Source organism: Ceratotherium simum, chromosome 15 (genome assembly GCF_057802395.1).
Source record: "Ceratotherium simum simum isolate JZ-2026a chromosome 15, ASM5780239v1, whole genome shotgun sequence".
Classification (NCBI taxonomy): Eukaryota; Metazoa; Chordata; class Mammalia; order Perissodactyla; family Rhinocerotidae; genus Ceratotherium; species Ceratotherium simum.
The window spans coordinates 46,738,848-46,753,265 of NC_141914.1; the positions used below are offsets into that span (position 1 = coordinate 46,738,848).

General features: G+C 36.6%; 1 protein-coding gene across 10 annotated transcripts in view; it reads right to left on the minus strand.

Moving 5' to 3' along the window:
• Positions 1-14,418, minus strand: part of NAALADL2 (N-acetylated alpha-linked acidic dipeptidase like 2) — a 1,131,941-nt gene that overhangs the window by 905,014 nt on the left and 212,509 nt on the right. Inside the window, exon 1 of one of the 10 annotated variants that reach the window (XM_087439998.1) lies at positions 11,688-13,240. The exons of the other annotated variants lie outside the window; for them this stretch is intronic. Within the exon in view, the coding sequence (XP_087296124.1) occupies positions 11,688-11,709 (22 nt within the window). The 5' untranslated portion in view covers positions 11,710-13,240. Of the gene's footprint in view, positions 1-11,687; positions 13,241-14,418 lie in introns of those variants that run through there. 10 annotated transcript variants of the gene reach the window in all.

A 14,418-nucleotide genomic window follows, 5' to 3' on the forward strand; every position in this document is an offset into this window, starting at 1 on the left:
CAAGGAACTTAAAAATTCAGAAATTAATATAAGCACTATAGAGGCATTTTCATTCATCCTAAGCATTTATCTCTATATTATAAATATAGATAGCACTTTCACATTTAATTGTAACGGTCCACGTAAAATGAAAAATAAGCAAATAACATTCTACTTTAATCCTAACTGGCAATATAATACTTTAACTTGAGATTTCATTTAAATGTTGATCAAAAGTACAGAAAATTCTTTGCTATTATAATTGTTATACTGCAAATTATAGTTATTTTAGTCATAAATTAAGGGACAAGGAATTTTTTTCTTAGAAAATAAGACATATTCTGTTTCTCTGGAGAAAAGTTAATAACTCTTAACAGGAATATATTAGGACATCAAGTGAATTACATTTTTTTGACATAGAAAGAACTTTAGAATTCACCTTAATGCTGTTTGGATTACGAATTCCTTTGAAAATCTGATAAAATCTATTTTCTCTCTGAAAAAATGTACATGAACACAAAAATCCTTAACCTGGGCTCTGTCAACTGGTGGTTCATAGAAAGGTTTCTGGAAGTCCATGCCTCTCTGGAATATCTATGCAAATGTTTGTGTGTGCATATACGGTGAACAATTATTTCATCATCTAAAACCTACTTTTTCACTCTTGCTTTTTGATTAATTCTGAAAATTAGTGAGCAAGGCAATGATAGGCATACGAAGTTTATTTTGTTACATGTAAAATAAGTCAGGCATCCTAGAAGTGGAGAGGTTGAGACCAAGGGCTAAATGTGTTCTTAAAATGAACTGGATAACGGTGGATTTTTTCCCAATCATGAATTTTTTTTTTTTAATTTTATTTATTTTTTTGTGAGGAAGATCAGCCCTGAGCTAACATCCATGCCAATCCTCCTCTTTTTGCTGAGGAAGACCGGACCTGAGCTAACATCTATTGCCAATCCTCCTCCTTTTTCCCTTTCCCCAAAGCCCCAGTAGATAGTTGTATGTCATAGTTGCACATCCTTCTAGTTGCTGTATGTGGGATGCGGCCTCAGCACGGCCAGAGAAGCGGTGCGTCAGTGCGTGCCCGGGATCCGAACCCCGGGCCGCCAGTAGCAGAGCGCGCGCACTCAACTGCTAAGCCACGGGGCCGGCCCCCAATCATGAATTTTAACAAACCAGGCTCTCCATCCCCTAGCAGCTGAAATGAGTTGTTCAGCAGTCAGAAAATCTCAACACTCAAGACAGATGCTTATCGCATCTACTCATATAAATAGGACATTTGTAAAATATTTAAGTAGCAAAAAGTATACCTTGCATTGCAATGTACTTCATTTATGTAGACTCTCAGGCAAAGTTATTTTTCCTTGAGCATTCACCTTCTCAATGATGCTTTTATATGCATATAGATTGTCCTCACGCCCTAGAACCCTAGGTATAATCTCCTGAGGCCAATACTTGCCATGACATGTCATTCACATAAAACGCCTGCAGTCATATCACACATGTTTTGTCAACCTGTACATTCTTAATCACTTTGCTGTGCACCTGCTGCAATGCAACCTGTCAATTTGGCAGGAAAGAGGGCTGGGAAATCCCCATGCTGCCTTCTTGTCCACTATGCAAGTATTTTAACTTGGCACATGAAGTATCAGTAGGGGAGACTGGAGTCGAGAGGCATTGACATTCTGTTCTCATGTAAGAGTAAATTTGTGAAGAAAATCTAACACTTTCCACAAAAGCAGCTCACCTAAACCGTGGTTAACATCTTGGACACGTGCACCGGTGCAATCTGGTAAATGGGCACAGAGCCTTGACTGCATAGGCACACATGCACTGAGATGAAGTAAAAACAGCATACTACCATCCACTCTGTTTAAAATTTAAAGCTTTAAATTTAAAGCTTTTAAAGCTTTAAATTTTAAGCTTAAAATTTAAGCTTTAAAACACTCCACTGTAATCAGTGGGCTGGAAACACGTTTTGTGCCAGCCAAGAAAAACAAAGTCAGCACTCCAGTAACTAATGTTTTTTGGGCATATACAATGAACAAATGTTTGAAATTCTCCAAACACACGAGTCATGCCAGCATGCCTTAGTACAACTGGTTTCTTATCCCTGAAGTAACCTTTCCATTTACTTAACCAGAGAGCCCTTCATTCTTCAGGGAGGAATCAAATATCTCCTCTCTGCTTAAACTTCCCTCTTTCCATTCATTCGCCTCCAGGCAAAATAACTTGCACACTGATGGTAACTTAAAAGCTGTTAATAGCTTTAGATATTGTGAGAAAGCAATGAGGGGACTTAAATAAAATTCCCAGGATCAGTCCCTTGCATATAGTAGCCTTCCCATACCTCTTTTTAAAAACGTGAACTTTTATAAAATGCCTAAATCCCATGACTAATGTTTGTTCAGAGGCACTAAACTGGCTAAAGCACCTTATTTCATATAATTCTCAATATATATCCTTGGAGGAAGTTAGAATGCGGGTGAGAGACAATCTAAACCTATCACTAGGGGGCCGGCCCGTGGCGTAGCAGTTAAGCGCACGGGCTCCGCTGCTGTCCGCCCGGGTTCGGATCTTGGGTGAGACCCCACGCACCGCTTATCAAGCCATGCTGTGGCGGCGTCCCATATAAAGTGGAAGAAGATGGGCACGGATGTTAGCCCAGGGCCAGTCTTCCTCAGCAAAAAAGAGGAGGATTGGCATGGATGTTAGCTCAGGGCTATCTTCCACACATATACAAAAAATAAATTAAAAAATAATAAATAAACCTATCACTAGCTTCTCTCTTCAGTGTGTAAGATTAAAACAAAAAATAAATTCGAGTTTGAATATTTTGCTTATACCTGACATGTCTAAAAATTGACTGCCTATAATCTATCTTTATCAGATTGTATCCCTGATATGTACAAAAGTTTCAGTGGAAGCTAGACAGGAGCCTCAAAATTAAAGCATAGTTGGAGAAAATTATACTTTTCTTTATAAATAAATATAGACTTGTATATTATATTTCAAAATTTATATTCTGTTTTGTTTTTTATATTAAATTGATTAATGCAGACCACTGCATCCAGAGCCACTATTCTACACACATAGAATGCTTAACAGACTTTTTAACCAATGAGTTTAATTACATTGTGGGTTAGAAAGAAATGGATAGGGAAGAAATAGGCGAAGATTACTACTTATTAGTTCCCACTGTGAGGAGGTAGGGGGTACACTGTGGCCAGAAAAGTCAATACAGACTCTTTGCTGATGTTCTCAAAATAGCATCTTTAATGGCTGGAGTTATAAAGATAATGAGGTCCCCAAACTGACCAAACAAGGCATTATAGTATCAAAGTTAAATGACCATACCTTTAATTAGACTCTGAAACTCAAGAGGGAGTAATTGTAGAATGTTTATCAGAGAATTCTGAAGCTCCATAAACAATATATTCATATATATAAGCATTTTTTTTTTCTTTTTTACATTACTGTGTAATGTCACCCGAGCAGAATATGAGTTGCTGTGGTCCATGACTCACTGAATTTAGTGAGCTTCAGTAGCTCCTAACACTATGTCTGGTACATAATCCTATGTTAATAAATATTTGTTGAATGAACAAATGCATAATACTAAATTTGGTATGTTTAAATTTAAAGATAAATCTACTTCAGTTAAATGTTCTAAACTTGAAATAATTTCCAACTTGCTGAAAATGGCAACTGAAGGAGCCTGTGTCTAGTCAAGAAAGCCATCATTACATGAGTCAGACAGACCTGGGATTGAATCCCAGCTCTACCACTTAGTTCCTGTATAATCCTGAGAGTTCCTTTACCTCACCAAGCCTTCTGTCAAATGGGGAAACTGGGACCTATTCTCTCACATGGTAAATGTGGGGATTAAATCCCGCCATATAGGTAAAGTGTTTTGGATTTCTTTGCTGAGGAAGGTTGGCCCTGAGCTAACATTTGTCGCCAGTCTTCATCTTTTTGCTTGAGGAAGATTGGCCGTGAGCTAGCATCTGTGCCAATCTTCCTCTACTTTGTGTATGGAACGCCAACACAGCATGGCTTGATGAGCAGTGTGCAGGTCCATGCCCAGGATCTGAACCTGTGAAACCTGGACCACCGAAATGGAGCAGGCAAATTTAACCACTACGCCACCGGGCTGGCCCAGGGAAAGTGTTGATAGCAATACCCACCCTCTAATAAAAGTTCAGCATATAGTACCTATTCTCTTCATCATCATCATCACAGATGTTAGATATTTGTTTTATTTTAACAGAATGGAAGTTTTTACCCATTTTGCTGATTCGAGGATGAAAATTTGTGAAATAGTTACTTCTAAAATGATAATCACAATGTTCATCACTCTACATAAGCTTTGGAGAATCTTAAACATGAAAGTTTAAAAAAAAATTCCTGGTTAGGCCCTTCTATTTTTGTATTAAAGTATTAGAGATAATCAAAAGTATCATGAGAGAATAGCTAGCTTTTTCTTAAGACCAGGTAATATACTTAACTCAAATGTATGTTCCTAGTTTCCAACAGAAAGTTGTTTAGAGGAGATGATCATTGGTTACTCAAATGCAACCAAAAAATGTTCTTTCCTATACATACACTACTTTGATTCCTCTGAAATTCTTCATTTTTAGTCTGTATGGCATACTTTTACTAACTACAGAACAAGAAAGAAACAACTTTCCAATGCCAGATGCTGAAGATCAATAGCTATTTCCCAAACTTTATAGCATAATTAAAATGTGTAACAGGAATAATTTTCTCTTCAAACCCTAAGGCTAAGCCTAGAATTATTGACTAAGTCCAAGTTATGTGGTGTAACATTTTTTATTATGTTTATGGATAATATAAAGGAGTTTATGGCTCTTACATGTAATTTGTTAAGTGAAAAACACTGAAGAGGAAATATCCTCTGCATCAGCAAAGCATCAATTGTTTAAAAACCTCTTTAAGGTGTATTTTGTAGAGGTAAATCTATATTCCTTTATACTAGTTTGTGGTCACCTAAAACTTCAAACTGAAGGTTAATGGTCAAAACATTCTTGAATTTAGTAGAACCCATTTACTTCAAACTACTTCTTCAGAGCTTTATCACCTTCAATAAAAGTGCCAGGAATGTAGGTATGATGGAAATATCATAAGGATGCGAGGATAGGTAGGACAAGAGGAATCACGATGTACCCAAACAGAAAACAGGGTGTTTACGTGAAGTTATGCGAGTTTTTGTAAAATACACTATCTACAGAAAAGCACATATGTCAGCCATAGAATGGACTGTGGATAAAATATCACTCTTTTCAGTAATAAAAATTAACGGTCACTAATTTTTGCATATGGATATAAATGGTAAATATCTGAAATACTCTCCTGGGACAGTCTATTAAAAAAAAAAAAAGTAGCTCTTTTAAAATGGTACTCCTGGGAAATGTAGCAGTTAAGAAGCAATAGAGTTGGACATCTCCTAGATTTAAATCCTTGCTTTGCCCCTTACTGGTATTTACTGATGCCCAAATATATTACTTGTTCTTTTCATTATTGTTAATGATGATAATAATAACATCATACAAAACCTGATGTGAATCACTAATTATCCAAGAGTCTTGAAATCTTTCAGTGGATAAACATAACCCCAACCTTATTTTGCTTTCTTCAAACAGAGTCAAATGGAAGTGTGTCCCCCTCATCCCAAGTCTCATATGTCTGTCACATTCATGCTATATGACCAGTGGTATATATGGGTGCTTTTCTAATGTTACATAGATGAGAAGATACCACTATAAAAGCTTATTGGCAGTGAAGCCTGGGTGTTCCACTGTTTTTCAAAAGCTGGATGGATTTGTAATGAAATGTACTCTCTCTCTTCTAGTTCTGCTATAGTCCAGTGGTATGCAATCTGAAGATAACTAGCTGGAGTAGGCTTATTGGGTGGTGCTAAATGATGAAGCCTAAGTATTCCAAGAGTAACAATCTCAAGCTAAATCCACAGACAAGCCAATAACACACACACACACACAAACTCATTCATGTCTCTATGAAAACTGACTTAACAATCAGCCTGCATTTTTTTCCCATTGCTTTCCCACATTCACTGACACTATTTCCTGTCTTACTTTACTGAGGCTGCTTCTGGCCAATCCTTTTATTTATCTTTCATGGACTCAACACCCCACACCCAGCTCCACCCTAACTCTTGGCTGGGTGAACTCATTCTTTACTGCAAAGATGCAGGCCATTTGGCAGGAGCTCCATCACCCACTCTTCTCTGTAACCCAAGGAATCTGTTATTACACTCACTATCTTAGTTTTCATTATAGAAAGAAAGCTACCCTCCTGCCCTTTAAAGTTACTCTAGTGATCCAAGTCCTCATCTTATCAGACACACTCTTTCTGTTTTAGCTCCTTCATTCTCTCCCTCACTGATGATGTTTCCTCATTCGTGAAAACTGAAAATTGTATTTACATCATAGAACCGTTGTGATGTGACTACCTCCTTTGTTCACTCTTCTTTCTCCCCCTCCCTAACTGTGGTCATTTCCCAGGGCACAATTATTGAACTTCTACTATTTTAAGCTCCTTACAGTTTGACTTTATAATTTTGTATTCTTCTGTCACCTCATTCCTGATAATTCTCAAGTTGTTTTTGCCTCGTGTCTACCTTAATTCCAGGCTTGAATCACCAAATACTAGCTACTTAACTATTCTGTCATTTGATAGTTTTCACCCTTCACCCATTTTCCTGAAAATTCTGTCATCTTTATCTTCTCTCTCTCCCATGACCCCATCTCAGTTTCTTTCATTTCTGCTTAGACGTTAGATGGTAGTGTTCTCTAGACTCTATCATCAGTCTTCTTCCCTCTTACTTTAACATCTATCTTTGTATAATCTCACCTATCCCTAATGTTATCTAGGGCTTAAGTTTTAGTAATTTCCAGCTCTTTAATTCCATCCTAGTTCTCTCTCCCAAGGTCTAGTCTTATTTTTACAATCTAAGTCCTGGACGTTTTCATCAATATACTGTCATGCACTGCATAACGTTTTGGTTAATAACGGACTGCATTTATGACGATGGGCCTGTAAGATTAGTACCATATAGCCTAGGTGAGTAGTAGGCTGTACCATCTAGGTTCGTAAGTACATTCCGATGTTTGCACAATGATGAAGTCACCGATCGATACATTCTCAGAATGTATTCCCACCGATAAGTGATGCTTGACTTGTAACACTTATAATTTAAAATCACTCTTGTTTAAAGCATTCTCATTTATTTCTCTTCCCTAAACTGTTCCCCATCCTACATTCCCTAAATCAGTTAACAATACTATTCTTTCTGTCACTGAAGCCAGAAACCTAGTTTTCACAACCTCTTCCTCCTTTCACACTCAGTACAAGCAAACACCAATTTAACCTCAAGTATCTCTCAAATTTATTTCTTTTTGTCAAATCCCACCATCATCACATGAACTCAGCTCTCCATCACTATTAGATGATCGACAATGATGAGGGTGAATTAGAAATAGAGCAGAAGGGCAGGTTTCTTTCTATAAAGAAGATATAGTCATAATTATCTGTATTTGTATTTATTGAGCATCTAGTCCTCATTGGATGGTTGTGAAGATTAAATAAAATAATGTATGTTGAACACTTGAACAGTTTCCGGCACCTGGGATACACTTAATAAATGTTTTCCTCTATCAACACGACCCCCATTATCATCATCATCATTTACCCTCAGACTCTCTGAGAGCTCATCTAGGTAACCCCAAACAAAGTCACTGCAACACAGAACAAGAGGAAATGAAGATGAAAAAATTTTCTAATTTTGAATGACAATGCACTGCTCCCAATATCCTAGGATAGAGACTCTATGTCAACTATTATTCTTCTGGATAAAGGTCTCTTTCAATTTTAAAACTTTATTTGCCAATTTTTTTTAGTTAAGCCTTCTTGTTTTATTTTGTTTTGTATTTACCATGTTAAGTGACTGCTACTTTATGCTCAACTAATTTTCATGTTAGAATAAATGTAAATTGCCTAGGCACACAGGAATAATACTATGCATTTTATGTTTGTTTTTTCTGAGCATATTAAACTTGTTAAAAATATAGTATGTGTTAGTTATGGTTTTAGGAACTAGAAATACAGCAATAAACAAGTCAGCCATGGTCTTTCATCTCAGGGAGAAAACATTTTATTACAGGGAAATAAGCAATAAACAAATATTGTGAGATTTTGGTGAGATATTAAAATAATTAAAATCAGGCATTAAAACAGAGACTGGCTGCTTCAGTTTGAGAGGCTAGAGAAGGTATCACTGAAATATTTGATTCAATAACTGAATGACGAGAGGGAACAAACCATAGGAAGTTCAGCAGAAACTACTAGTATGCAGAGGTCTTAGTAGGAGATCAGCTTGGTGTGTTTATTGGAGGAAGAGAGAAGGCCAAGATTGCTGTGAGATTCACATACGCTTAGTAAATTTCTGCCTTAATCTGGTACCCAACAAATACCAGTTTTTCCCCTTTTATATTTAGGTGATTATGAAGATAAATTATTTACTAGCTAATGAACTTACATACATGAAAATTTAACATGAAGACTTTCTGTTAACTAAATACCAATGTTATTGTGTATTATGTTAAGTCACATAAGAGTATTTTGATAAATATAATTTAGTAATTACTAATTCCTAGAAATACAACCAATATTATAAGTTTTCTAATCTAGAAAAAAAAGATGATGCTTAAAATAAATCCATAGAGGTAAACTGAAAAGAATATAAAATATGAACCTAAAACTGATGAGAACTTCGACTCCAAGAATAAAATCATTACTATTTTCTTATTAAATTTTCTTCATTTTTTTCCCCAAATTCCTATTTACCCGTATGGAAAATAAAAACTTAAGGCAACATCATTACCTCACGGCACCTGAAGTTTATAGGTTAAAGTCTTTAAAATAGGTTTATAATGCAACATGAAAATTATCAATATTGATGTGCTGTTCTTTATTCTTACTCTCTATCCCTGCCCCACCTAGCCCCTACCACCCCATATCTGTCACAGTGACTGTACTGAACCTTTCATTAACCAAAATGAACACACAACACTTATATAAAATTCAGTAAGAACTCCAGGAGAGACACATGAGTAATACCATATGCTTATAAAATATATATATAGCAGCCTAATTTTTAAAATGACCTATTTTTATATTCTGAAATTTCAACAGTGTGAATATTTAAATCATATAAATACTTAGATGTTATAAAGTCTATATTTCTTAATTATTCTTTTGTTTTTTCTTTTCTTTTTATTTTCAGATTTATATAATATGTTTTAAATTTTTTCCTTATAAATTTTTTTCCGGCAAATGTCTGATAGGATGATATAGCAGCTTAGGGAGCTCAAAACAAAATCATCCATGTTAAGATTCTGAGATGAGTTAAATAATACTATTTTCTTTATCTCTATACTTCTTTTAACTTTATGTCTCAGTGTTGCCTAATAAAAACCCTCTTTTCTAGTTAGGCTTCTCTTCTGTCATCTATAGAAATTATTTTGGTTTCTATCACCATGTCTAATCAAGAAATCTATGCATGTCTTAAATAACTTCCACATTTTTATATCATTTGAACACCATAAATCTTAAAACCAATTTCTTATTTTCTTTTGACTGTAGGAAGCTTGAAAGCAAATTTGTGTCTTGCTTGGTAGTTGTTCAGAATGTTCTGGCACATTTTGTATACAAATTTTAACTGTTACATTATTTTAACCTTATTTTTTATTATGTTTACTTATTTGAAGCCTATTTCAAAATAGGAATTCTTGGCAAATCCTTTTTGTTTTCAATAAGAGAGGAAAACATAGCAAGCAAATATATGGATAGATACAATTTCTAAGCCTTGTTTCTGCTGTTTATTTTGCCAGAAAAGACTTTCTTCCTTCTGGCCACTTATTCTAATTTACCAAACCTGCCAGAATCAGTTTATATCATATCTCCTCTGTGAAACTCTCTATAAATTTCTAGACTTCTCTATAAATTTTTAGATACATGTCTGTGGTTATAACAATACCAAAAATTGGCAAGAGTGGAAGTAACTTCCCCCTTTTGTGGCAAAGTATATTTTTCCATCTCTGAAACCTACCATCAACAAATGTGGAAGGGATGAAGAATTTTTAAAGTTTTATTAATAGTTTAAAGGAAGATAGGACTCGTCCATGATTGCATTAAAGGTCCATAAACAAAGAGGAAAATAAAGCACACTGACCCACCAACCCTCTCTGCTTCTCCTGCCCTGTTTTCAAAGGAACTCACTTTTGAGAAAACAAAAGAGTCACAGAGATGGAATGGTTTCAAGAATTTAATCAGTTCTCGAAATGAATCATTCACCAAGGTCTGAAGTCACACAGCAGTTAATTGTGTTGTTTAACAGGTATACATGTGCACCTTTTGCATGTTTCTATGAATTGCGTTAAATTCAGTAGTTAACTTTTCAAGACATTTCTTTTTTGGGCTCTTTTAGTAAACAGGATTTCATACCTATCCTCCAAGTCACATTCAATTTTTTTAGTACACAATACACAACTTGCATTACACTGATCAGGGGTTTGAAGAGGACAGGCGGATTGCATTTGAAGATAAATTATAAAGGCACTTATGAATGTGCCTTCCAACGTGTTCAACTGTGGAGGTGCTTAAACATATCTACCAACAGAGCAACAAAATAGCCCTGTAAAATAAAACTATTTACACATACTTTTCCTGAAGAGAGATTAGAAGCTCAAGGGATCAACCGAAGCTCAATGCTTTTTTGTGTTTTCACCCTAATAACATTTTCTTTGCAATCTTGTCAGTCGCTCATTTTTCCTTCACTTATGTATCAAGTGTAATATTTTCCTATAAGTCAAGTACATGCTTTGTTAATAATCCTCCCCGCCCCCCAAAAAAAACTGATACAAAGAAGGTAGGCTTACTGTCCTAGTCAATTAACTAAATTTGTTTAAACTCTTTCCAAAATCTAGAGAACAGGCATATAGTGTAATAATTATATGGTATTTATACATGTATAATCATCAGATTATTACTGCAACCTTTGTCTCATTTCTTGAAAAAGAAAGCAGATTCAAAGACAGATCCAACCTTTTAAGTACATGGAAAAAATTTTAATTACATTATTAATAATAATGTTTAAACAATCAAGTCATTCTGCAGGTATGTATCACCTTTTCTTCAAGAAGATTTTATAGTGACTTTAATAGAAACTTAAAATTTTTCCCTTAAAACAATTTCATTGCCATAAAATTCACTTAAATCAAGTGGGAAAAACTGTGCCTTTCAGACCATTTAAAAGTCTGAGAACAAACTCTAAATTTTAAAGTGTTAGAGAATTGGCTTTACCCCCAACAACAGGTTTTAACTGAACACCATATTGTTAACTGCCTTTATCTCATGTTCCACTCATGTACATTGCTCGCTATTTATTTCTAATAAGGTAAAGATCTTATTTCCATTGAGAAAGACAAGAAAACAAGAGCTCCTCAACTCATCTATTTTGATTTCAGTAACTATTTCTTATATATTATTTCAGAGTTCATTTCCTAATCTCATTTGCCTGCTTCAGGGACTCTCTGCCTCGTACCTGGGAAAAGTCCCCAAGCCATCTTCACGTGTACCTTCGCCTAACCCATTGAGGTCAGACTCACCTGGGATTTCATGCCTTGACATTCTCTGCAATTTTACCTCCTCCAAGTGTGCTTGATTTTGTCCTCAGATTAAAAGACCTCTCCAGCAGAGATTCGGGAAGTTTCAACTCCAAAACGCCCTGTTACCTCAATATCTAAATTTCAACATCAAAATATCTCAGGCCTTCAAGTGTTCCAACCTATCACTAAGAGCAAGCGAAATCCTTCCTCCTGGAACAAGAGCTCCTTGCACTTCTCTTAATTGAAACTGCTGTTAAAGTTCTATAAGCTGGGAAGGAAGAGTCACAAACGGGTTAGTCCTCTTTGGAGTTTTAGCAAGATTTCAAGGCACTCACAGGCAAGATTTAGAACGATGAATGCAGAGATATTTTTTCCACCACAGAAAGTAAACATGCACAGTAAACCAGTAAAACAGGTTGGGGTATACACTACTGCTACCCTCGGGCTGCAACTTAGAAGCACAGACAGTAAGGCACCTTCCTGCCTAGATTTTTTTTTCCTTTTACTAGCCAAATAGAATAAGTATATTTCTAAAAAATGGCTGCATCACGAGAAACATTCATTGCATGCGCCTATGCACTTTCAAGCTGACTTCTCCTAGCTGTCATGAAAGTTAAGTAGATGTTTTAAAAGCCAATGTAACTTTTACGGAGTCAAAAGAAAACCCAAGCCTGAATGGATCAGTCCCATAATAGCCTGACTGAATACTGGACAATACGTTCCAGGCCATAATTGTAGAAATTAAAAGATGTCGATATGGAAAGCATTTATAAGCCTGATTTTCCTTTTTGAAATAGGAAAGTAAATTCCTTTGGAAAATAATGTGCCAAATTCCTGCATACAATTACAGGCTTTGGGCAGCTAGGGTGGAGACCTGGGTGCTGGCAACTGCTTCTGAGAAACCAAGGGCAGTGTTCTTACCTTCATAGGATCCCTGTTTGCTACTCTACAAAGTGAAGATATTGGACTGGGGGCTCTCTCTAAGCTCTCTCTTACCTTGAAAATGTTAATATTTTACAGATTTTTTATTTCCCTAACTCTGATAGCCAAATTCTCCTTCAGTGGGTTGCTAAAGAGTTCTCTCCTCTCTGCTAGCCTTGTATTCCACAAGGTCTGGCCAACTCTTCTTAGAAACATTTTTCCTCCTGAGCTCTAGTCTTTTGTAGCCTTTCCTACAGGGAAGGCTGTAGCAGGGGTTTTCCAGATCTAGAGAACTAAGAAGAACTGAGGTAGGTAGGAGGGCTATAATTAAAAGGTGTTCAAAAACGTCCAAGCAGTTGATACCCACTCAGTCTGAGTGACAAGTGTGTGTTGAGCAGCCCAGCGGAAAGCCCCATTCAAAGAAATCTCCTCTCACAAGGTTGTTCTGGCATTGAACTCAGAGATGCATTTTATTCAAACGATTCTGACGATAAATTAGTATATCATATGCTCTACAAAGAGACAGGTGGCCTTGGACATGTTTTGACTAAAGAGGAGGAAGAGAGAAAGAAAAAAGCTTATGGGGCCGGCCCAGTGGCTTAGCGGTTAACTGCTCGCGCTCTGCTACTGGCGGCCCGGGTTCGGATCCCAGGCGCGCACCGACGCACCACTTCTCCGGCCATGCTGAGGCCACGTCCCACATACAGCAACTAGAAGGATGTACAACTATGACATACAACTATCTACTGGGGCTTTGGGGGAAAAAAGGAGGAGGATTGGCAATAGATGTTAGCTCAGGGCTGGTCTTCCTCAAAAATAAAAAAGAAAGAAAAAAGCTTATGAGGCTGAGTTCCTGAGGTAGGAGGGACTCAGTAGATGAGGAAAATAGCTGGATAGTGATGGATTCTTTCTCTTTTGTATAATTCTGACTAGGGTCTGTCCTGCTTGTTAATAAGAATTTTTGGGAGAAGTAGAAAATGCATGTCCTTCCTGATAGAGAATAGGTAAGAAGCTCTTACATGCCCAAGGGTAGCCTCTGGAGAAACCTTAGCCTAAGGCATTTTCCAGGGAGCTGCCTTCGAGGAAGGGAGTTGCCACCCTCCTGTCATCCCAGCCATGGCCTTTCACTATTGTCTCAGACTGACAAAGTGACACTCAGTGGTACATGTGTTTGCAAATATTATGCAAAGAAATCATGCTTCCTTTCCTCAGCAAATAATAATGCTCAGAAAGAACTTGCCCCTATTCCTTATGCCATATTATTTATACATTTTATATTCATTTTCAAAAATTAGAAAAAATTTCTAGCATTCTATCCTACCCTAGATAATTCTATTTTGTGAATCTTGAGAATATTATGAACCTTCATGTATGAATTTTTTATCTAATTGTTGGTGGAGTTACTTTGTCATTGGGCCTGAAAGGGAGAGACTGGTTTTTATGTTTGAAAAGATAATTGAGATCTGTTCACATTAAGCTGAAGATAACCTTGGAAAGACTTTACTTTCATTCAAGAAAAGATAGATTCCTAATACTACTTAAAACACTAAATGTTGACTGTTTATGAGCTCCTCTAACCAGGAGACACTCAACCAGCTTCCTGGATGTAAAAATGGGTGAGAGACCTTTTGTACATTGAGCACAAAATGAATAATCTTTGATAATGTCTATGGCTAGCCCTCCAAGTTGTGACTAGAGACGGTCCAATGAATCTAGACAATCTAGAGAGAAGGCCTTAGAAAACCATTATTCGGGGCCAGCCCGGTGGCGCAAGCGGTTAAGTGCGCGCGCTCCACTGCAGCGGCCCGGG